Source organism: Stegostoma tigrinum, chromosome 1 (assembly GCF_030684315.1).
Source record: "Stegostoma tigrinum isolate sSteTig4 chromosome 1, sSteTig4.hap1, whole genome shotgun sequence".
NCBI lineage: Eukaryota > Metazoa > Chordata > Chondrichthyes > Orectolobiformes > Stegostomatidae > Stegostoma > Stegostoma tigrinum.
Window position 1 is genome coordinate 13,948,660 of NC_081354.1, and position 23,622 is coordinate 13,972,281.

Consider the following 23,622-nt stretch of genomic DNA (forward strand, 5'->3'; position numbering starts at 1 on the left):
AATCCTGTTCTCTACACACCATTCTGAAGAACATTTGAATATAATTGGCCTTTGCATCATCAGGAAGTTCTCCAAATTACTCTCCACTAGAATAATCGGATCATTAGACATGAACTTAAAGGAACAATGGTGCAGCACCTGAATGGTCATGGTAAGCAGGAATACGAACGCAAAGCAGATACCCCAGAGGCTAACATTCATTAGCGGGTACCGAAGGTGAAGATCCATTCCCTTGCTCTTCCAGGAGGAAGAGATCTTAAATTCAAGAGGTGATTTGCATACAAAAGCAGTCAGGGATTGGTTCACATCCCGATAAGCCACAGAATCCTGGCAAAAGGGCCATGGTCCTGGAGATACTCCACTATTAGGTACACGATGTTGTGTCTGGAGTCCCTTGAATTCCATGCTCCTGACATCTAGTAAAAGCTGATGTACATTTGTGACCTCTTCTTCAACCTCATCCAATTCATCTACACCTGAGAGGAAGGTTGCTCCTTCCTCTCATTCTGTTTCAACTATTCTCCACATTATACTGTGCAGTATAAAGGAGATCATGGCTACTCCAGGTACTTTCGGGGATGTAAGGCCTTCCAGACTGTTCAAAGCAGTGGAAATGAACTTATTGCAACAGCTTATTCATTGATGGTTGCATTGTCCTAACTGTTCCTTCTGCTGTGCTCACTGGCATCACGAATTACATCTGGAGGGAACTGAAACAGAAAATGCTGGGGCAACTCAACAGGTCTGGCAGTATCGTTGAGTTGCTCCAGCATCTTGTTTTTACTTCAGATTTAGTTAACTATGTGCAGAAGGCAGTTAATGATAATGAGCAACGTTGGTTCAAGGTTTTCAACCTTACAATGGTTGGGCGATGAGATTTTCAAACTCCCCCATGGGCAACACACAAGCCTCCTCCTATTCCTTCCCCTATACTCCCATGCTTTGGCCCCTTCCCACTGGAAACTGGTCATTTTGGAGTGATTGCCAGGGACAGAAGCAGAACCATTCTCAATTTGGAATCCATCACAACCCATCTACCTCGACTACTCAAATATTCACTTGTACCCACTTTCCAACAACTTTGAATCTCCCACTATCACGCTTCACGCTGTAGCTAAGACAGCAAACATACCATCCTATCCCCTTGACTTTAATTCCTTGATTTTGACACTTCAACTCTGATCCTGGATCATCTCCCATTATCAGTGAAGTGTTCCTAAAATCACCTCACATTCTGTTATTTCTACCTCTGACTGGATCTTGCTGTCCGAACACATTAAACCTCCCGCTGTAACTGAGGACCTTCCTCATGAGGGGTAACTTCCTCATGCTGAGGCCCAGAGCCCAACACTGAACACTTCAGAACCTACCCTTTCAGCATCTCTGACTTTCAACATCTTCTGACTGCTCCCAACATTGCTCACACACAAGATACCAGACCCTTCCTGTTGTCCATTTCCACAATGCTTACCACACCTGATCCCCTTCCTTGATAAATGCTGACCATTATTGGTGGCTGCCCCTTACTCAAGTATCTCCCTCATGCCTTAATTGGTCTTGTCCCTCTAACCTTTCCTCCATGCTGGCAGAGTCCTGCCCCCTCTCTATACTGCAGATTTCCACAAGAACAACCACTCGCCTTAAACCTGATAGGACAAATCGATTGGAGCAGGCCATTTTTAAAGAACCGTGAGAGAGGAGGCACACGTTTCCCTGCGCTGCTGAAATAACCTCGAAGGTAGGGTTTAATTTGAAAAAATTACAAACAAGTGTTTGTGAGATTGGGAATATGTTGAAAATAGGATGTCTGACCTGTTTCTGTCTCATCACCAACCCGGAGAAACACAGTGGCTCAGTGGTTAGGCCCAGTACTTCATAGCGGCAAGAACCCAGGTTCGATTCCACCCTTGTGCAATTATCTGTGTGGAGTTTGCGTGTTCTCCCTGTGTCTATGAGGGTTTCCTCCCACAGTCCAAAGATGTGCAGGCTAGGTGGATTGGCCACGCTAAATTGCCTATGGTTTTCAGGGACAGGAGGCTATGTGGATTAGCTGTAGGAATAATGACATTGTAGGGATAGGATGGGTGTGGACTCAATGAGCCAGAAGGCCTGCTTCCACACTGTAGGAATTTTACCATTTAAATTTGACACCTTTATCTGCCATTGGAAAAATGATTTCAGTTTCCACCTATTAAAGTTTCCTGCCTACTCTTGTAGACCTAATTAAACACTGTCCGGTGTTTGTATCAAACCTATTCCTTTCTTAATTTTAAACATTTTGATCGTAGTCCCATCATGTTGCTATATCAGTTATCTTGTCCTGACAAATAACGAAAACGTCACAAGTCTTTCTTCACGCAGAAAATGTAACATATAAATCAACTTACGCAGCCATGTAAAATTCCTCCGTAAACAGAGATAAAGTTGTGTGCCAAGTAAAGGATCTTGTGGTACAATGGTAGTGTCCCTACAACTAGGCCAGAAGGTCCAGATTCAAGTCTCACTTGCCTCAAAGTAACCAAAGCAAACTGAGGATGTAGGGTGTGTTTGACACTTGAAATATCATCAACATTGGATGCAAAGAGAGTGTGTGTACATCTTAAATTCCAGCACATCTTCACTACACAGCCTGTAGCAGCTCATGCGTAGTTATGTGTACCCAACTGTAGAACATGCACAAGTGGTTGCGTAATGAAGGTCAAATATTATTGTGAGTACATATCAAACTGTGGTTGAAAAGGGGGGTTGCCCATATATGCTGAGGGCATACACAAAGATGACTTCTCAGGCTGAAAAAAATTGAGCCATCTTATTTACCCAGATTGACATAGACACCAAGATTCACTGTTTTCACTTACTAGCCAACAGCCTAGCAAATTTGCATTGTGCCCCCTTTAAATTCTCAAGATCATTACAGCGTTCAGCCTGATATTGCACAGATAATCCTAACCTACTAAATTTTTATGAAGATCCATCACCACTTCTATGCCTCCATTAAAGAAACATAGAAAGGATTTCCACAGTTTTATCAATCTGAGGTGCTGCACTTCATACCCTCGTGCATCTCAAATACCTTTGCTCTTTCACGGTAGAGCAAAACAAAAACTTGTTTTATTCTATCCACTCTTTTCTCTTGTAATCAAAGAACACTTACTGATATTAACTCCTGTGTAACACCTGGTATGCTCAAATCTCCTATTAATTAATATCCCTTTGCAGCTTTCTTTGGTCTTCTGAAGAATTAACCATAATGCCCAGCTTGCTATGTTGGAAAATTCAAGGCCGCTCCCTCTAGATCTGTATCTAAATCATGAATATTCATCATGAACATAAGTGTCCTCAGAACTGAAATAGAAACAAAACCCTGACAATGCTGGAAATCTGAAACACAAACAGAAAATACAGGAGAGAAATTCAACAGGTCTAGTCACATTTATGAAGAGAAAAATGTTGAGAGAATGTGACATTTTTCAGGACTGGGCTTCTACCCTCAATCATCATATTGGACCCAAAAAATTTAACTGTCTCTTTCTCTCTCTCTACAGATGCACTAGGCCTACTGAGTTTCTCTCCAACTTCTCTGTTTGTTTCCTCAGAACTAACTCCTGGAAGTTCCACTCACTTCTAACTTCCCTGACAAACTGCCCTCTCTCTATTTTCTCCTTTCTCACTATTTGTAATCTGCTCAGCTATCCTTTCCCTAACTCCAATCTCTTTAATCTTCTCCAGTAATTTCCCACCTGGCACCTTCTCAATGGCTTTGTTAAAATCACTACCACCTACAATGCTCTGCATCTCACAGAAATTTAAGAGTTTGAATTTGTTGTCAAGTTTATGACTGTGTAGCTATACAAAATAATAACCTGGGCATGTAAACCTTATTTTTATGATGTTATATTCCCAACACATATTAAAATAAAAACAATCCTATTATCTTGGATTCATTGTCGCTGGTATACAATTCCTCTTAAAGGCAACATAGGGGAAAATAAACAGCCAACCTGCTAAATGACACATCAAAATACACAATCTACTCTGTTCCCTCCAGACCAAATAACTTAGTCACAGAATTTGTTCTGTCAATAAATAACGAGATTCAAGAAAATCCTGATGTCTTCTGTATAATAAATATCACATTTCTTCCCTCTCGGTCTAGTTAGTGCAACACTGTCATCAGAGCACTGTACTATCTATCTTCTCTTCGGTAAACTGCAGTTTCAATCAACTTTAATTGCCCCGAATCTCGACAAGAATTGCAATTCCTGCCCTGGGGCTAGGCAGCAAAACTTTTAACAGCAGACGCTAACACAACCATCTGGAGTTTTATTCAAACCAGTCATGAAATCAATCATACATCCACAGCCTTGAAGCAAATAGATCGCTGAAGTAGTTCTGCATAGCCTGTTTGACATCATTGCCATACCAGCTCACTGCAGTGAGCTCCACACCAAACAAACATGATAACAATTTCCCTACAGCCATTAGAAAAAAATTAATGTATCTGCTTGCTTACAAAACTTTTTTGATGACGCAAGGTCATGGTCAGCTAACATAGTGGATCATTCAACAAGCATTGCCCTAAACTGATTACTAGAGAGAAATATTGGCAGGGATCTATTTAACATTGGTAGAAGCAATATATGCACATTTCAAAATAAAGCACTGACAAAGCCACAACACTATCAGGTCGTAGTATGGTTGTACCTACCAAGTGTGATGGAGGTGCAGAGCAGTCAAAAGATACAAAGTGAAGTATTGGCCTTCTCTCTGCCTATTGCAAATGTAGCCTTATTGAGATTCGATTTGTACCATGCATGACTGAAATGTCACCTGAGGTACCTTTCTAACGGGGGGGGGGGGTGTGGGAAAAGTGAGATCTTATGCAATATTTATATACACAGGTAGCAAGGCACATCATTAAGGCTGTTGAGGAATCATATGCAATTCTTGGCTTTGTCAAAGCAGAGCAGAAATGCAAGGACACAAAGGAAAACCTTTATAAATTGGTCAGGGCTTGACTGGATACAACATCCAGTTCTGTTACCATACATTAATGAGGACATCAAGGTGTTGATGCGGAGGTTTACTCAGATTTTAACACACATTTTGGATTACACTTATGTGGAGAGACAAGAGAACCTGAGATTGATACACTGAGAGATGCAAAGGGTTAGGAGAGCCTAAAATTTACAGGTATTTTGATAGTGAAGGTAGCAGGAAAGAGTTCTCACTGGCAGGAAGATTGGTTTTCAGAGGACACAGAGTTATGAACTGCAGGGAAGAGGTGGAGATCTTATTTTTGAAAACCTGCTCATGATCGTCCGGAATGCTATACCTGAAAGGGGATGTGAACAGATTCTAAAAGCAGCATTAGATTGTTGAAGGGAAAACATTCTGTTGCAAATGAGGAATGGGGAAGTGGAATTAACATGGCAACTTTCCCACAGAGATGTCTCTGGCTTGATGGGCCAAATGGTCTCATGCTGTGCTGATTCCATCAACGTTCACCTCCTGGTTTGCCATGTAAACTTGGTGTTCAGATGTCAAATGATTTCTTCTTCCGTGTCCTCAAGGCCTGCTAAAACTACAGGGATTGTGGGGTAGCTGGATGGGGAGAGAGGGGCAGTAGATTTAAGGAGGAGAAAGGAAAGAGTTCCACAGTGTACATGTTGGGGCCTTAACATTATGAGCACTTGCCACACTTGTATAACCTTGCAAATTCAGAGACAATAAAAGAGAGACAGAAAATAAATCACCATGATACTTAAGTGAGACGTGGCAGATGAAATTTAATAGTGACAATGTTAAGGCACTGAAGAGGGAAAGAAGATGTGATAAAAACATTTACCGTCAATGTTTCTGAAATTGCCAGGTTCAGAGAGTGTTCTTCAGAGCAATGTTAGTAGATACTCAGCATTGACTCTGTGGAGCAGCCAGCAACAAAGAGATTCAGTGAACAGGTTGGACCCGGTAATATGCTTCAAGTCGAAAGAAGTTGCGATTTGATCAAGTTGTTTCAAAGGAAAGGGTGCTTGATAAGCAACTCTTGTGCAGTCAGTCGGAGGGTCCATGCAAGCCATTCCGAGAGCCAGTGCATTGTCCACTGCTTATGGAAATTGCTGCTGGACTGCGGAGGCAAGACAAGCGCGAGGGACTGCAGTTGATGGGGTCACTGCAAAAGTATGGGGCAGCAATTTGCTGTTGTAATGGGTTCAGGAAGGGGATATGGGAATTGTTCCTGGACATGGTTCTAATCCCAGCATTTTCCTGGAAAGTAAGAAGAGGCGCCGAATGGCTTTCAGCAACTAGGCGATAGCAAGAATTGCCGATGCTGGGGTCAGAGTCAATGCAATGTGGAGCTTGAGGAACGCAGCAGGTCAGGCAGCATCAGAGGAGCAAGAAAGTTGGCGTTTCGAGTGTACACCCGTCGACTTTCCTGCTCCTCTGATGCTGCCTGACCTGCTGTTTTCCTCCAGCTCCACACAGGCATGGAATGGCTACTTGAGGCCAGCCAGCTTCTTCCCTCAATGAAGAGGCCTGAGTCAAAGTCACTGATACCAGGCTGGCTGGAATTTTGCAATTGGTCCGTGGGCACCCCCAGGGTGAACAGGAACACCGATGATGACTGGAGACGGACTGACAGCAGCAGTCCACTGGGTGACAGCATCGGATGCAGCACTCTGGGATCAATTTAAACCCCATGTCACCCCTGTCATGTCGCCAGATCCACGCAGCTACCGTTGCTACCGTACCATTGCTGTAATTGCCAACCCTATGTTGGATGGTCTCAATTGACCGCCAAGTGCGCCAAGCCCCTGAGGGGAACATTCTGTCCATTGTCTCCTCTGGTGGATGAGTGTAGAAAAGAGCACAAGCTTAACAGGCTGAAACAGGTTGAATAGCATTTCTTTTTTCCCCTTGTTCGACATCATTTATTGCCCATCCCTAATTGCCCTTGAGAAGGTGGTGGTGAACTGCCTTCTTGAATTGCTGCAGTCCACAATGCTCTTAGGGAGGGAATGCCGGGATTTTGGCCCAGTGACAGTGAAGGAACAGTGATATATTTCCAAGTCAGGATGGTGAATGGCTTGGAGGGGGACTTGCAAGTGGTAGTGACAAGGTGTAGAGCTGGATGAACACATCAGGCCAAGCAGCATCAGAGGAGCAGGAAAGCTGACGTTTCGGGCATCAACCCTTCTTCAGAAATGGGGGAGGGGAAGGGGGTTCTGAAATAAATAGGGAGAGGGGGGATGCGGCTAGAAGATAGATAGAGGAGAAGACAGGAGGGAGGGGAGAGAGGTAGGCCAAAGAGGTGGGGGTGGAGCCTGTAAAGGTGAGTGTAGGTGGGGAGTTAGGGACAGGATAGGTCAGTCCAGGGAGGACGGACAGGTCAAGGAGGTGGGATGAGGCTAGTAGGTAGGAGATGGGGGTGGGGCTTGAGTTGGGAGGAGGGGATGGGTGGGAGGAAGGACAGGTTAGGATGGCAAGGACAAGCTGGGTTGGTTTTGCGATGCGGTAGGGAGAGGGGGTGGGGAGATTTTGAAGCTTGAGAAGTCCACATTGATACCATTGGGCTGCAGAGTTCTCAAGCAGAATATGAACTGCTGTTCCTGCAACCTTCAGGTGGCATCGTTACGGCACTGCAGGAGGCCCAGGATGGACATGTCATCTAAGGGATGGGTGGGGGAGTTAAAATGGTTCGCCACTGGGAGGTGCAGTTGTTTAGTGCAAACCAAGAGTAGGTGTTCCACAAAGCGGTCCCCAAGCATCCGCTTGGTTTCCCCAATGTAGAGGAGGTCACAACGGGAACAGCGGATACAGTATACCATATTAGCAGATGTGCAGGCGAACATCTGCTTAATGTGGAATGTCTTCTTGGGGCCTGGAATGGAGGTGTGGGGGAGGTGCAGGGGCAAGTGTAGCACTTCCTGCAGTTGCAGGGAAAAGTGCCAGTAAGTGGGAGGAATTGAAAGAGAAGTTGTTGAGAGTGAGGACGAGTTTGGCTAAGCGGATGAGGGTATCAGCGGAGGGGGATTGGCCGGGCCTGCGGGACAGGAAGAAGTGGATGACCTTTAGGCCATCTACATGGGGAATGCAAGTGTTTAAGGACTGGATATACATGGTAAAGATGAGGTGTTGGGGTGCAGGGAATCAGAAGTTTTGGAGGAGGCGGAAGGTGTGGATGGTGTCATAGACCTAGGTGGGGAGTTCCTGGATCAAGGGGGAGAAATGGAGTCGAGATAGGTGGAGGTAAGTTCAGTGGGGCAGGAGCAGGTGGAGACAATGTGTCAACCGGGGCAGTCAGGTTTGTGGATTTTGGGAAGGAGATAGAAGAGGATGGTGCGGGGTTGGGGAATGATGAGGTTGGAGGCTGTGGGTGGAAGGTCATCTGAGGTGATGAGGTTGTGGATGGTTTGAGAGATGACAGTTTGGTGGTCAGGGGTGGGTCATGATCAAGGGGGTGGTAAGAGGAGGTGATGGGGAGTTGGCGCCTGGCCTCGATGATGTGTGGTGTTCCTGTGTATTTGCCGTTCTTGCCTTTCGAGATGAAAGTGGTCATGGCTTTCAAAGGTGCTGTCTAAGGATCTTTGGCGATTTCTGCATGAAATCATGAAGGATTTTTACCACAAAAGGTGATGTAACCTCCCAGCAAGGCTGTACATTCGAGGACATTTTGGAGATTTCAAAATAAGATCAATGAATACTTTATGGGATGAAGAATAGTCAGGAATGTGGAGTTAAAGTGGGTAAATGTTGAGCTGGAGACCTGCCAAGTGGGAATGGCGGCACTGTGGCAATGTCATTGGGCAAACAAAAGCAGAGATTCTCTACACAGGTTCAAACGTGACCATGGAATGTAAAATCAGTTCAAAGAAGAATTGAAAACTAGTCCCGGTACTGGTGAGTGTGAATTATTGATATTTGGCATCATAAATGATGAGGGAAATTTGCCACCTCTCCCCGTATCATCTGGACAGCATGTGACTCCACATCCACAGCAATGCCTTGGAAATGATCTAGTCAGTCCATGGGCAATCAAGGACAGGCAACAAACGCTGACCCTGCTAGTGATGCCCATGTCCGATGAACGAGTACAGGGGATGGGCATGAAAATGAATAGCAGAGCAGGCTCAAGAGGAAGCACAGACTACATCTGTTCCTACATTCCTCAACACCAGAATAGATGGGCATGCTACTGTGGAATACTCACCAAATTACATCGTTTCTCAGTGGGCTGTTTTGACTTTGCTCCATACCTTCTCTACTGAAAGGTGAAACTAGGCATGAGTGCCAACAATCCCACTGTACGCTTGCCCAGCAATCTGCTACACAGCCTGTCACGCCAGCAAACTGTGCCACACCATTATGACCAACTAATACTGTATACATTCTCAATCAATTCCTCTACAAATTTGATTAGCAAACTGAAGCTGGCTTCCACTCTAGACACAGCTGTAGTAGTTAAAATTCACACACATGGCATTCTCTGGTTCTTGAATGCAAACTATTTATGTTTCATTCAGACATAAATAACCTTAAAAAGGAATGCAAGCACCAGCCCTAAACTGATTTCTGTGCAAACACTGAATAACAGAATCAAGTGAATTTGCACAGTTAATGTATCTGCAATAGTGATAATGGGAACTGCAGATGCTGGAGAATCCAAGATAATAAAATGTGAGGCTGGATGAACACAGCAGGCCAAGCAACATCTCCTGAGATGCTGCTTGGCCTGCTGTGTTCATCCAGCCTCACATTTTATTATAATGTATCTGCAACTGTATTTTAGCCTTTAACAGTTTGCCATCATCGTTTTCACACCAATAAAAGGGGAAAAGCAAATTAATTGGTGGCTTGGGTTGATCAATTCACATAGTTTTAGTGATTTTGCAGTTGGTCAAAATTTTGTTTCAACCTCCAATTGGACTATGGGTTCCCGGGGGTTAGGAGCATTGCAGATGTCTAGATGGGGTTTCACACCGGGACAGTTGGGGGTGGAGGCAGTTCACTAGGATCACTGTGAGGTTCCCCCATCCACCCTCCATCCCCACTGCCATGGTAGCTACCTCGGCTTGGCTGTGGGTACAAGCTCATCCAATTCCCAGTCAATCTGATTTGTCAAGCATATCGATTACCAATCTCTTCCTTGCTCAGTGGCAAGTTGGCACTAACACTCTCTACCGTGCGTCACAGGCTGAAAAAATTCTCTAATTAATCATTGATCTGCGCTGAATTAACAACTGGAATTCTATTGTCGGACTCAGCAGTCCTGCACTAAAAAAAGGGGAAGCAGGTGGTGAAGAAAAATTGGTCAGTGTTCTTGCACTATCCCATTGGAAATGGTAGGGCTAATGACAGGGATCTGGCTTAGTTACTATTCCCCACCAGGTCGAGTAGCGTATTATCATGTACTTCCAAAGCAAAGTGTCTCAAGATAAAACTGAAGAGAAGGAATGGGGAGGGATTGTTTTTGAAAGACAGCATGAAAAAAAAAGTGGTCAGTTCAGTTCTTTGATTCCACAAACATACATGAGCATCTTACTTATTGGCCTTCAGTGCATTTTTAAGAATTTTGTTGGTTGTGCTTGAGAATGTTACTTGGCACATGGAAAAGAATAATCTATTGCATTACTTTGTTATAAAACAGTTGATGCTCCACATTTTATTTCCATGAATGATTATTTTCATCCATGTTGTCTATAAGCTTACCCCTTGTGAAAATACCTCATGTACGCTATGAAGGTTCATTTGACCTGTCCCTGGGATAGCTGAATTGTTCAATGTGAGGAGGTTGAGGAGAGTGGGACTATTTTTGTCGAGAGTGAGAGGTTGAAATAACAGAGGCCAGTGTTCTGTCACCAAGTATTCCTTTGTTAAAATGGGCATAGTAGTTGATACTGGTCCAACTTTCTCAGAGTCAACTCCCAGAGTGAACAGAACCTCAGACACTCCTGTTTCTATTTGTCAGCCAGGGCTCCCTGATTGGACCAGAGTAACAGCCCTAATCGGGGAACTCATATTCTATGAGGTCTATCAGGCTGATCTTGTTACAATCACTACATCCCTCCCCTTCGAGGTTGGGGGATGTGGACTTGTTCTTTTTCTTCTGGCCTTTCCCGGGGCGTTTTTGCAGTGGCCAGGTTCATCCAACTCAAGCTTGGATATGGCTGCGAATACCTGACATGTAGCCAGTCTCTTGTGCCCTGAACATCTCGGAAGAAATTCACTCTCTTCTCCAGATGGTAAAGGTGTCAAGGCTGCAACATCTGTCATGTGCATCTCAGTCCCCAAGGTTTTTTTGTTACTAGACAGAGTGGGAGAACCTACAGGTTCCAACAGTCTTTCTGTCTGTTTTGAGGGTCAAGGTATGTTTTGCTGCTGCTCAGTTTGTGCATTTCCAGCTTTCATTAGGTGCTTGTTCAGGACCGTATCATCCACCTGAATTTTGTATGTCACGGGACCTGATCTCACATCAACTTTGCCTCTTACCCACGCAGGCCCTTTTCGGTGGTTTTGCCACGAGACTTCATCCCCTGATATAAACCGTGTCTCTCGCTCACAGGAGTCTTGTATTGGCATTGGTGTCAATGTGGGGAAGCTGCTGGCAGTACATTCTGTTCTTGTTGGCGTTCTGGTCATGGCCCCAACAACGCAGTTACAGCAGCATCCAATCCTGGCCACCAGATATACCTCTTGCCAACATCCTCACTTTGGACATCCCTGCTTGGCCCTGGTTGAGTTCAGCCAGTACCCAGAAGTGGACTTTGCCCAGGACAGTCAGTCTGGCCTTCCCCATAATAAAGTGCCATCCATTACGGTGATCTGATCTCGCTGGATCCATAAATATTTCAAATCTGGTTGAGATGGCCCTTTTGCTGCCCCATCACCACCAGCTATTTCAGTTCTGCCAGGACTGATATTGCCCACTGTCTGATATTGTCAGCAGTGACGGTAAGTGTGTCCAGAAAGTTTAATCCAGAACAGACTCTTCTAATGGTAGCACCATCGGTGATGTATCTGCCAGCAGGAGGTAGCTCAATGGCCTCCTGGATAGTGTTCCAATTTGTAACTTTTCGCACTTAGAATGAGAACCCATCGCTTAATTCAACCTGAGTCTGTGGGCAGCACAGCCTTGTCCTTTTTGAGTAGCCCTAGCAGGGGTTTTTGGTCTGTTACTATTATAAATTCATGTCCATAAAGGTATTGGTGGAACATCCTCTCACCAATGATGACCATCAAACCTCCCTTCTCTATCTAGGTGTATTTATGCTTGGCATCAGCCACAGTCCAGGATGCATTCGCAATTGGATGTTTTTCTCCATTGGGCCATCTGTGAGCCAACACTACCACAATACTGTACCAGAAGGCATTGCATGTCAGCACCAGATCTTCCTTGGGATCATAGTGTGCCAATGGCATAGACGACGATAGCTACTTCTTCACTTCCCAAAAAGCTACAACTTGGTTATCAGACCATTTCCAAGGCTGACCATTTCTCAACAGCAGATGTAAGGGTGCCAGGGTGGAGGCCAGGTTACATACGAACTTTCCATAATAGTTCACCAATCCGAGGAAAGACGTAAGCACCGGTACAGATGTGGGTGCTGGGTCACCTTTGATGTCCCTTACTTTATCATCTGATGGATGTCACCCCAACTTGTTGACTCTTCAGCCCAAGTAGTTCACTTGGGGTGCCTGGGGCTCACATTTTTCCCTTCTATGGCATTCACCTGCATTGCAGAAATGTTTAAGGACCATGTCCGAGTTCTCTCAGTGCTCTTTATTAGTCTTCGCTGTTCTGCATCGTCTGCTGAAAAATTGCACAGGCTGATGATATCCCAAATGATAGTCTTGTATATTGGTACAATCCCTTATGGGTATTAATTGTAGCATACTTTTTGGACCACAATTGCAGATATGCATGGCTCATGTCCAGTTTCATGAAGGATGGCCATTGCCAGCTGTGAGTACAAATCCTCTGTGCAAGGGATTGGGTATTTATCCAGTCGTGAGAAGCATTTTATTGTTTGTTTAAGATCCCCACAAAGGCAATCCGAGTGGTCAGATTTCACAGTCAGTACAACCGGTGCTGCCCATTCTGCAAACTGCATTGGTTTGACAATTGTTTCACTTCCTGATTTCTGTCTCTAACTTTGCACGTAAGGCAAATGGCACTGGATGGGCCTTGTGGAATCGTGGAATTGCTTCCTGATCAGCATACAAAGTGGCCTTGTGTCCTCTGGTAGTCCTTAAACCTGAGTATTTAGTTTGGACTTCACCCAGGCAGCCATTCTAATCAAAAAATGTTGAGCCAATCAAGGTGAATCCCACGCTCGTTGCCACTGAAATAACTCCACAGAGGCTGGTATCTTGTCACCACGTCACCCTTTATAGTGCTCGGCATTGGTCTGGCTTCCTCAGAGCCAGCTTCTCGAAGGGAACAGAACCTCTAATGCTCTGGTTTATAACCGTCAGCCAAAGCTCCCTGATTAGGCCAGGTTAACAGCCCTAATCAGGGAACTCGTATTCTATGAGGTCCACCAGGCTGACCTCCTACTATGGAGGTGACATTATTAAAACATGCAAAGTTCATACAGGGCTTCACAGGGTAGATGCAGAAAGGATGTTCCCCCTGATGGGATGTTCTGGAACCGGGGGTGGGGGAGGTGTGGTCTCAGAATAAGGTTTGGCCACTTACAATAGTGAAGATTGAACTTCTTCACTCAGAGACTGGTGAATCTATGGAACTATCTACCCAGAAGATTGTGAAATCATCGTCATTTAATATCTTCAAGACAAATTTCAGTAGGATTTCTAGATTATAGGATAGCAAAGCATAAGAGTATACCATAAGGAAATGTTATTGAGGCGAAAAATCTACTATGATAGAGTTAAATGGTAGCACAAGGTCTAGGGGTTGAGTAGCCTACTCCCCCTCCAATTTCCTTTGTCCGAAGAGTGAGTGCCACAGAGTCTAATCTCAGCCCCAAGGCTGTAATTCAGACTCTGCAAGGTATTGTTTGACCAAAAAGTAAAGGGAAGGCCATCATAGTTCCAGGGGGCCATAGGCTGCTCTTTCAGTGATGGTCTACCATATGTCAGGCAAGGAAAGAGGTTGAGAAGAAGTCATTCAAGATAACCTCAGCCAGTGCACAAATTGGTGTCACTCTATAACACAAGCCAGCCAACCAGTCAACTGAATTAAACGGCCTCCAATTTATTGTTGGACTAGTAATGTATAGTAAGTTTACAGACGACACCATAATTGGAGGTGAGGTGCTGAGCAAAGAAGGTTACTTCAGACTCAAATGGGGCCTTGATCAGATGGGCCAATGGGCCGAGGAGTGGCAGATGGAGTTTAATTTAGCTAATGTTAGGTGCTGCATTTTGGAAAGCTATGACTTATACACATAATGTTAGTATCCTGGGGTGTGGGGCTGAACAAAGAGACCTTGGAGTACAGGTTCATAGTTCCATAAAAGTGGAATCCCAGGTAGACAGGACAGTGAAGAAGACTTTTATTGGTCAGTGCAATGAGTATAGGAGTTGGGAGATGATGTTGTGGCTGTACGGGACATTGGCTAGGTCACTTCTGGAATACTGCATTCAATTCTGGGCTCCCTGCTACAGGAAGGATGTTGTGAAAACTTCAAAAGATTCAGAAAAGATTTACAAGGATTTGGTCAGGTTTGGAGGGTTTGAGCTATAAGGGTGAGGCTGAATAGGCTGGGGGCTATTTTCCCTGGCGTGTTGGAGGCTGAGGGGTGACCTGATAGAGGTTTATAAAATCATGAGGGGCATGGATAGGGTGAATAGACAAGATCTTTTCTTCAGGGTGGGGAAATCCAAAACTAGAGGGTGCAGGTTTAAGATGAGAGGGGCAAGATTAAAAAGGGGCCCAAGGGGCAACTTTTTCATGCAGAGAGTAATGCGTGTATGGAGAAGAAGTGGAGGAGGCTGATACAATTACAACAGTTAAAAGGCATCTGGATGGGTATATGATCAGTAAGGGTTTATAGAGATCAGGGCCAAATGCTGGCAAATGGGACTGGATTAATTTAGGATACCTGACCAGCATAGACAAGATGGACCGAAGGGTCTGCTCCCATACTGTACAGCTCTATGACTGTAATCCTTTTATTACTAATGGAAATATGGTGATCATTGTTTAAGAAGTATAAGGCATTCAGTGATCCCTGTGGTGGGGGAACATTTATGTACTGGGTGAAGGGTCAGATTGAATTGTAAAATCAAAAAAAGGATGGGGGAGGGGTTAGAAAGGAAAAATGCAGTCTCAGTGATCAAAACCAAGGCTGACAAAACTTCCCCAACAGATATCATTCTGAAACTGTTGCCATAAAACTGGCTTCAAGCTCAAGCTTGAATATAATTTAATATAAATTAGCCTTATGGAGAATAGGCACGGTCCCACAAATGAACATTTGCTAAATTTAAAACTAACATTTAAATTGAGAACAGTTCCAAGATGGAGGAGATAATGTCAATGCATCAGATTCATACTCCCCCCACCCCCCTCCTCAGTTAATCCCATTTAAATTGGCTGGCTTCTCAAAGTAATCAGCCTGCAGCAATGATAATTCATTGTCAACAGACCATTGCTTTCCAGTTGAGAAGTGCCATTGTCAAGTGGTTCTTTCAGCTCCAGAAAAATTTCTTCAGTCAATCATTGATTTACGATGACGTTAACCTCTTTATAAAATTAGTGTGAAACATACGTTGAACACTGCAAATTATCAGAGATAAAAATGTGCCTGTTTGCTGTTCTTTCATTTAAAAGGCAAAGTTAAGCACTTTCCCGAGTCGACATCCCAAGTAAACCAACAGTATGAAATAATGGAAGTAACCCCTTTATCTCTGTCACTGTTAGATGTATACAATTACAGGCTACTGCGATAGCTCTGCGTTCATCACAAAGGTGGCTAATTGCACGAGGGAAGGAAATCAGGAAGAAAACCGAAGTGGTTGGAGAAGCTCAGCAGCTCTGGCAGCATCTATGAAGGGAAAAACAGAGTTAATGTTTCGGGTCCGGTGACCCTTCCTTAGAGCCAAGAACTTCTCCAGCAACTTTGTTTTTGCTCCTGATTTACAGCATCCGCAGTTCTTCTGGTTTTTATGAAGGAAATCAGATGCTAGAATGGTCACAGCTGAGCAGTGAATAACGGCCATGTGAATTCGACAGAATTAACTCTGTTGGCCTGTTATTTTAGCGCAGTATAAAATTAGAATGTGATGTTGCTGCACGGCCTCAAATTTATTGACTCCTTAATCGAAGTGATAAAGCCACTTCACATTTACAGAGTAATATTCTGCAACTGAATGCCAGGGATCGATGTCACTACGGATTTAAAGCTGGCCGCTTTTTGAATTACCTTTTGCAAGTAAAGGATCATGCCTTTCAGCACAGCATAAAATGTCTTCCAACCTCTTTTGCCCCTGGGAGCTGCAATGAGAGAAATCAAACATTAGTAAGAATCAGATGGAGATGGGTAGCTCGACAATCAATACTGATGACATTGCTCTGGCTGTGCATAAGCAGGATGTGTTCAAGGAGGTAACCGTCCTTTTGGGAAACAGTCTCAAAACCACCGCAGTGAAAACAGAGTGCAGAAAATGGATGATTTGAGAACGACTTAAAGAAGTATTCCAGGAAAAGACACCCACATTGTGAAAATGCGTATTTATGATTGGAATGCTAACCACTAAATTATACAGTATGCAACTACAAAAGCAACTTCATCATCAGAGGTGAATGACAGAAGTGTGAGTGGTCAATATTTGGCTCTAAGTATTGAGCTGATTTGCAAGTGTACTGCATACATACATTCACAGTTGGGACATTCTCAAAATCCTGAACCAAGAGATTAAATATAATTCTCCAAATTAACCTCTTTCATTCAGTTGGCAAAGTCGGGCTCTAATTATTTTTTAACTGGGTGTTTTTTTTGTATCTGGGTTGCCAATGCAAAGGAAACGCGATTGCATAGATGCATTGATTAAAGCAATCAAAGCAGAACAAACCTTTGATATTCAACACAAACAAAGCTACCTGATTTGCACATTCCAAAATGATAGCATCATGTTCGAGGGTTTCATTTTTGCCAAATAGAGATCAGTAAACGAGATAAGTCTGGCCTCCAAATGTCCTCGGGGTGTCTCAATGCATTTCACTACCAGCTACAAATCAATGAATGTACAAAATCATGAGCTTTCTGTAAAAGCATCTCTAAAACAGCCCATGAGCATGTGTTGTAGATTACTATGGCCACGCAATTGTAAAGGCAATCAGAAACTCTTCCAGAGTTCTCCAGGCAAAAGGATCTGACAACAGATCTCAATACATCCAGAATATCACTGGTTATGCATCCAGATGGCCAAAGATGCATTCAATGAGATAAGATTACCTTCTATCTTTAAGGTTCTGCGCATAGGTTTTGGGGTTTGAACTGATAATGATAGTGCAAATCTATTGACTTATCCAAAACAATTTGTCACTAAAAGGCACAGAATGGAGAACAATCAAATGAGATTATCTATAATTGTAACCAAGCACTGTTTCAGGATACTGATTCAAACGAGGACTATCTAATCTCAGTGTCAATGTCAAGCATCGCTTGTGAACCAGGCTCAGAAATGAAGCCAGTGCAGAATTTGTGGCAGACGTTTTATACTTTTATTTCAATTCACACAAGACAAAGTAGCAAGTTGAAAAAAACAAAGGCTGAACAATTTAGTTGCTGCCCAAAAGCAGAGTCAGTGTGGAAACAAGTTTAGAGTGGATGGAAATGGGGAAAGGGGTGGGAATGAGGAAGGGATGGGAATGGGAGGGAGCACTCTTTGGGAAACCATCCTCTTGATTTATGGGCCAATTGCTTTTCCTGGGTTTCTTTGCTTGTGTGCTCATTTGAAATTTGGAGAGTGCAACTGAAAAACAAATAAAACTTGCTTCTCAGGAGGGTGAAATGTATTTCCCAAAGCACAGGTTGCAGTGCTTGATTAGTGTAGCGCTGGTAAAATTCACATTAATATCACTATGGCTCAATTTTTGACAATATTGTCAAGAAAGCAGCTCACCACCAACTTCTGCAATGCAATTACTGATGGCTCATAAATGCTGGCTCAGCTAGCGACATCTATATCCTATGAATGAACTTTTTAAAGTTATCATACGCATTTCCAAACCAAGACGGGCATTAATATGAAATGGATACAATTTAGACATTGCTGTACGTGATTACATTTCAAGCAATCTTGTAACCCAGAATGTCAATTTTACTTTTTGTGGACTTGGACTACTCCCAGGGATGGGTGCTTAAAAATAAAATCCTTTTTGTGCATTCCACTTCATAGTGCTAGAGAACATCACAAGGTCAATTTGTGATTCAACAAGGAAACCCTTCGGAATTGTAACCTTTCTGGAAATTGAGGTCTAATCCCATAATAACTTTCAATTTTCATGTTGCATCCCAGAAGGTAAGAATGGGCATGAAGAATCTTTAAAATGGAAGCCAAAATACTATTAAGATTTTCTGCGTTAATGGACAATATTAAAGCTATTTTTAAAAATGACTGGATTATAGGATATAGTGGATAAAATCAGTCATTCATGAAGCACATAACAATTTATTTCTTGTCGATAACAGAAAACTTATTTCAAAATATTCCAAGCCTAGATATTCTATGGGGAAAGTGCTTTTCAATGGCACCGACTTAAAGCCCTAAATCTTATTCAAATGGGACATTTTTTGAATGCTAAACAGGCGCAGGGCATCTTGGAGAAGAGGAATAATGGATAAAGCAAGGGTAGGTTGGTGACCAGAGGAAATAGGTTTACCAGAGATTATCATGAGAAATTGCTTTATGCAGACAGTTTTGATGATCCTGAATGCACTGCATAGAAAGCTGGTGAAAGCAGATTCAATAAGGATTTGCAAAAGGGAACTGGTTAAGCATTTGAAGTGGAAAACCTTGAAGGGCTATCTCAAAGTAGATGAACTGGGCAGAACTGGTTGCTCCCTGAAAAGGATGGTGCAGGTACAATGTGCCAAATGACCTTTCTCTACGCTGTACAACGCTATGATTCTGCACGGAGTCACCTTACGGAAATTACCTGATCATTGAACAATCACACACCGTCCCTGGAGGACACTTGAAGTCCACAGGCTGAACAATATTGACCTAATTCTCCCACAGGCTTCCACCCAAATCAACCAGCAACAAGAATGCTGAGTTAAAGAGGGAGAGAGAAAGGAGAAAAGGGAATATGGGAAATGACTAATTGGCAAAGACTCACTTTTCTTTCCATCCATATCTGCGTGAATTTTTCGTGAGAGGAAGCCAGTTTTGTATGTTTTAGCATTGGGATCCTGCGGAATGTCGAGAAATGGATTTGTACCAGATCCAATACGATTGTTGGACTTGGATCCAGCATTGTCTGTCTTGTCATTAGCAAGCTCAGAGAGCGATTTTCTCAACTCTTCTTCATTTCTAGGAGAAGTAAAAGGGAGGGTAAAACATTATTATGTCGAGAATTATAACACTGGTTCTCCACATGGAATGCAATTCAGACCGAGAACTTGAGATAGGGAACGCACAGTGGACTGAGCAGATTTTCCTTGTTCCTGGGCTAAGACAGGACATCTTACACCTCTTCAGTGAATTAAACAATACTGCAGTGTGTGCACACTCTGGTCAAACAGGTTACAAAACTTTACACAGATTTTAAAATTGCTTGTCAGCTGATCGCAGCCAGGAATTGTAGATACAGCAGATATAAAAGTTATTTTCACTGACTGCAAGTGAAGCCAAATTTCTGTCACATATAATACCCTACTGGCATCCAGGTGCTGACGTTCCAATTAGCTATTTTAAGGGAAGGAGTTAGGCTGTTTATACCATCAAGACAAAACAAATTACAGTGCACACGAGAATGGCTGCCTTGTTGTTGGCTCTCACCACACATTTAAGAAATGTTACATGATATTTCCAAATCAGTCAAACTACTGTCACAAAACTACAAAAATTTGAACTTGGAGCAGGGTTAGGTCCTCCAGCCTGCTCTCATCCCTTTTGCCTGTTTATGGAGGATCCAATAAGACACAAGATGTAGGAGCAGATGTTGGCCATTCAGCCCAGTGAGTCCGCTCCTCCATTCAATAAGATCATGGCTGATCTGGTCATCCATATCCGTTTACCAATGTTCTGTGGAAGGGCCACCGGACCCGAAACATTAACTCTGCTTTTTATTTCACAGATGCTGCCAGATCTGCTGAGCTTTTGCAGCAAATTTGTTTTTGGTCATTCATTTCCCTGTTTTTTCTCTATGACCCACTGAATAAAAACCTATTTACCTCAGATACTTAATTAACCGGCATCTACAGCTCGCTGCGTAAAAGAATTCCACAGATTCACCACCCTCGGAAAGAGGAATTCTTCCTTCTCTCTATAGTAATCAGGCAACCCCTTATTCTGAGATTATACCCTCTGTTCCTATTCTCCCACAAGGGGAAACAACTCTTCCACATCTACCCTGTCTGTGACTCCAACAATATTCTCAACATCACTCTCCATTTAACCTGACTACTCTCTGACTGCCTTGTTAATCTCTTCCCTAAAAATATATAACTAACTCACATCACTGCACATACTCTGCTCCTTTGATTCCTGTATTAGATTCTTGGATATAACAGGCAGATGGACTTTGAGATTCCATCTCCGACAGCTGGCAAACACGCTCAACTCTGTGGGGAAAAAAGAACTACTGAGAGTTGTGACTGGTAAACTATTCATACATCAGTGATCTTTCTGCTGGGTTTAAACCACATTTCCTGGTTAAAAATCTGCCTCTGCCTCACTTGGCTAGCATTTGACTTTTATAAATTTCAACGCACACCAGCTGATGAGCCGTGATACAGAGAATAATACGTAGGAGGCAGAAACAAATTGCCATTTTCAAGTTTTGCATTCTATCCATTTATTTAGGTTTCTCAAACGGAGTCCCTTGCCTATATCTATAGTGGAAACTTCTTACGTCAATTGGAGGCCATGAAGGTGCCATACAAATGCAAGTTTATCCTTTTTCTTCTGAACTGCCTCCATCCAGCTGTTGGGACCTCTGGAGTGGGAGAAGCCATGCTGTGACAGCGTGACATGCTTAAACTCTGCGGATATAATGAACTTACATGAAAAGAAGTCAGAAAGTACCGAGATATATTTATTCTGCTTGACGTTGTTTACTGATTGCACAGCTCATTGTGAAACGGTAGATTGAATAATGCTCCAGGGCTAAACAGAACTTGCTGCTGTCTGTACCACATCCCATTCTGCCAGAAGGATTATGAAGCACATCTCAGTTAGATCATGAAATCTTACAGACAGTTTCTTGAGTTGATAAAATGGCTTATAAAAACCTACAGCTTTTAATGTTCTTTTTTCTTGATTTGATATTAATGAGCTTCTGGGCATAGTGTAAATGGTTTTATATCTGACCGAAGAATCCAGGAAGCTCAACAAACTTTCAAGCTGAGTAATCATTGAAGCCACTCTCCTCATTTTCAATGGCATATTGCCACAAGATGCATTACACAACACATGTTGGCATCCTACCAGGTTCAGGGATGGTGTTAGGAAGCTAGGCAAGTGGTGTCTTTTCTAATTAATTAATGTAAATAATGTTATTAATTCTAAACATTAAAGTGTACATTTAGGGTCCAAAATTCAAGAAAGTTGCATCTACACATGGTAAACACATGCCAAGAGAATGGTCTATAAAGATGGAAGCCCATGCATAACAGCACGTGGCATCTTGAGATTGTGAAGGAAACGTTTCTGTGATTGGTTCCAGGAATGAGGGATTTTGGTTACGTTAATAGATACTCGAGGAGCTGCTCTCTTTGCAGAAGACTGAGATGAAATTTGATGAAGGTGTTCAAAAGCATGAGCGATTTAAGCAAAGTACTTAGTGAGAAATTGTTCCCACTGGCAGAACGTTCAAGGATTAGAGGATGTAAGAGAAGGCTATGGTTTAGTGATGTTATGCTAGACTGTAAATCCAGAGACCCAGGCAAGATTCTGGGGACCTGGGTTCAAATCCTGCCAGGGCAAGTTTGAATTTAATAAACACCTAGTTTTTAATAAAATTCTAATTAGAGTCACAGAGCTGTGTGGTACAGAAACAGACCCTTCGGTCCAACTCATCCATGCCAACCAGATATCCGAAGTTAATTTAGTCCCATTTGCCAGCAATTGATCCATATCCGTCTAAACCCTTCCCATTCATGTTCCTATTGAGATGCCTTTTTAAATGTTGTAATTATACCAGCCTACACCACTTCGTCTGGCAGCTTGTTCCACATATGCACCAACCTCTGTGCGAAAAATTTGCACTTACGTCCCATTTAAATCTTTCTCCTCTCACCCTAAATCTACCCCAACTAGTTTTGGACTCCACCCAACCTGGGGTAAAGATCTTGGTAAAATAAATAAAATTAATTTAAACAATTCAGGACCTAATGATGACCAGGAAACAACTGCCGATTGTCAGGAAAATTCCATCTGTTTCACTACTGCTCCTTTTGGGAAGGGTGCTATCTTTACCTGGTCTGGTCTACATATCACTCCAGGCCCACAGCAATGTGGCTGACTCTTAATTGCCCTCTGGAATAATTAGGAAGGGGCAATAAACGCTAGCCGAGCCAGAGATGCTCCCATCCTGAATGAATAAAAAACGCCTCAGATTTAAGGTGTACTATATTTTCTTTTCTCACCAAAGTGTGAGTGTACTTTGCTTGGGAACATGCTTTTGCTGTGTAACTACAGCGGGTTATTGTGGGCATACATTAGAAGGACCAGTTTTTACTGCTGGTCTGTGGTAATAACTGGCTAGGCTAGCATTTATGGCCAATCCCAGTTGTCCTGTCAGATAGAACGGAGTGGTTTGCTGGTCTACTTTGGAGCGCAGGTATGAGACTGGTGTAGGTTATGGAGCCACATTTAGCCTGGATGAAGACATTTTTCCCTCCCCACCCTTATCTGCTTTCCGAAGGGACCACTCTCTCTGTGACTCCCTTGTGCGCTCCACACTCCCCTCCAGCCCCACCACACCTGGCACTTTTCCCGGCAACCGCAGGAAGTGCTACACCTGCCCCCACACCTCCTCCCTCACCCCCATCCCAGGCCCCAAGAAGACTTTCCACATCAGGGAGAGGTTCACCTGCACATCTGCTAATATGGTATACTGTATCCGCTGTACCCGTTGTGGCCTCCTCTACATTGTGGAAACCAAGTGGAGGCTTGGGGACCGCTTTGCAGAACACCTACACTCGGTTCGCAATAAACAACTGCACCTCCCAGCCACAAACCATTTCAACTACCCCTCCCATTCCTCAGACGACATGTCCATCATGGGCCTTCTGCAGTGCCACAATGATGCCATCCGAAGGTTGCAGAAACAGCCACTCATATTCCGCTTGGGAACCCTGCAGCCCAATGGTATCAATGTGGATTTCACAAGCTTCAAAATCTCCCCTCCCCACCACTGCATCCCAAAACCAGCCCACCTCGTCCCCTCCCCCCACTGCATCCCAAAATCAGCCCAGCTTGTCC

The 23,622-nt window shown here is 43.4% G+C and overlaps 1 protein-coding gene across 8 annotated transcripts in view; it reads right to left on the minus strand.

Annotated features, from left to right (window-relative positions):
* Positions 1-23,622, minus strand: part of psd3l (pleckstrin and Sec7 domain containing 3, like) — a 398,930-nt gene that overhangs the window by 22,913 nt on the left and 352,395 nt on the right. For all 8 annotated transcript variants that reach the window (XM_048528073.2, XM_059653078.1, XM_059653144.1 and 5 more), the window contains 2 exons: positions 19,313-19,506; positions 16,392-16,462 (listed from right to left, as the gene is read on the minus strand). In XM_048528073.2, coding sequence (XP_048384030.2) covers positions 16,392-16,462; positions 19,313-19,506 — 265 coding nt within the window. The remainder of the gene's footprint in view (positions 1-16,391; positions 16,463-19,312; positions 19,507-23,622) is intronic.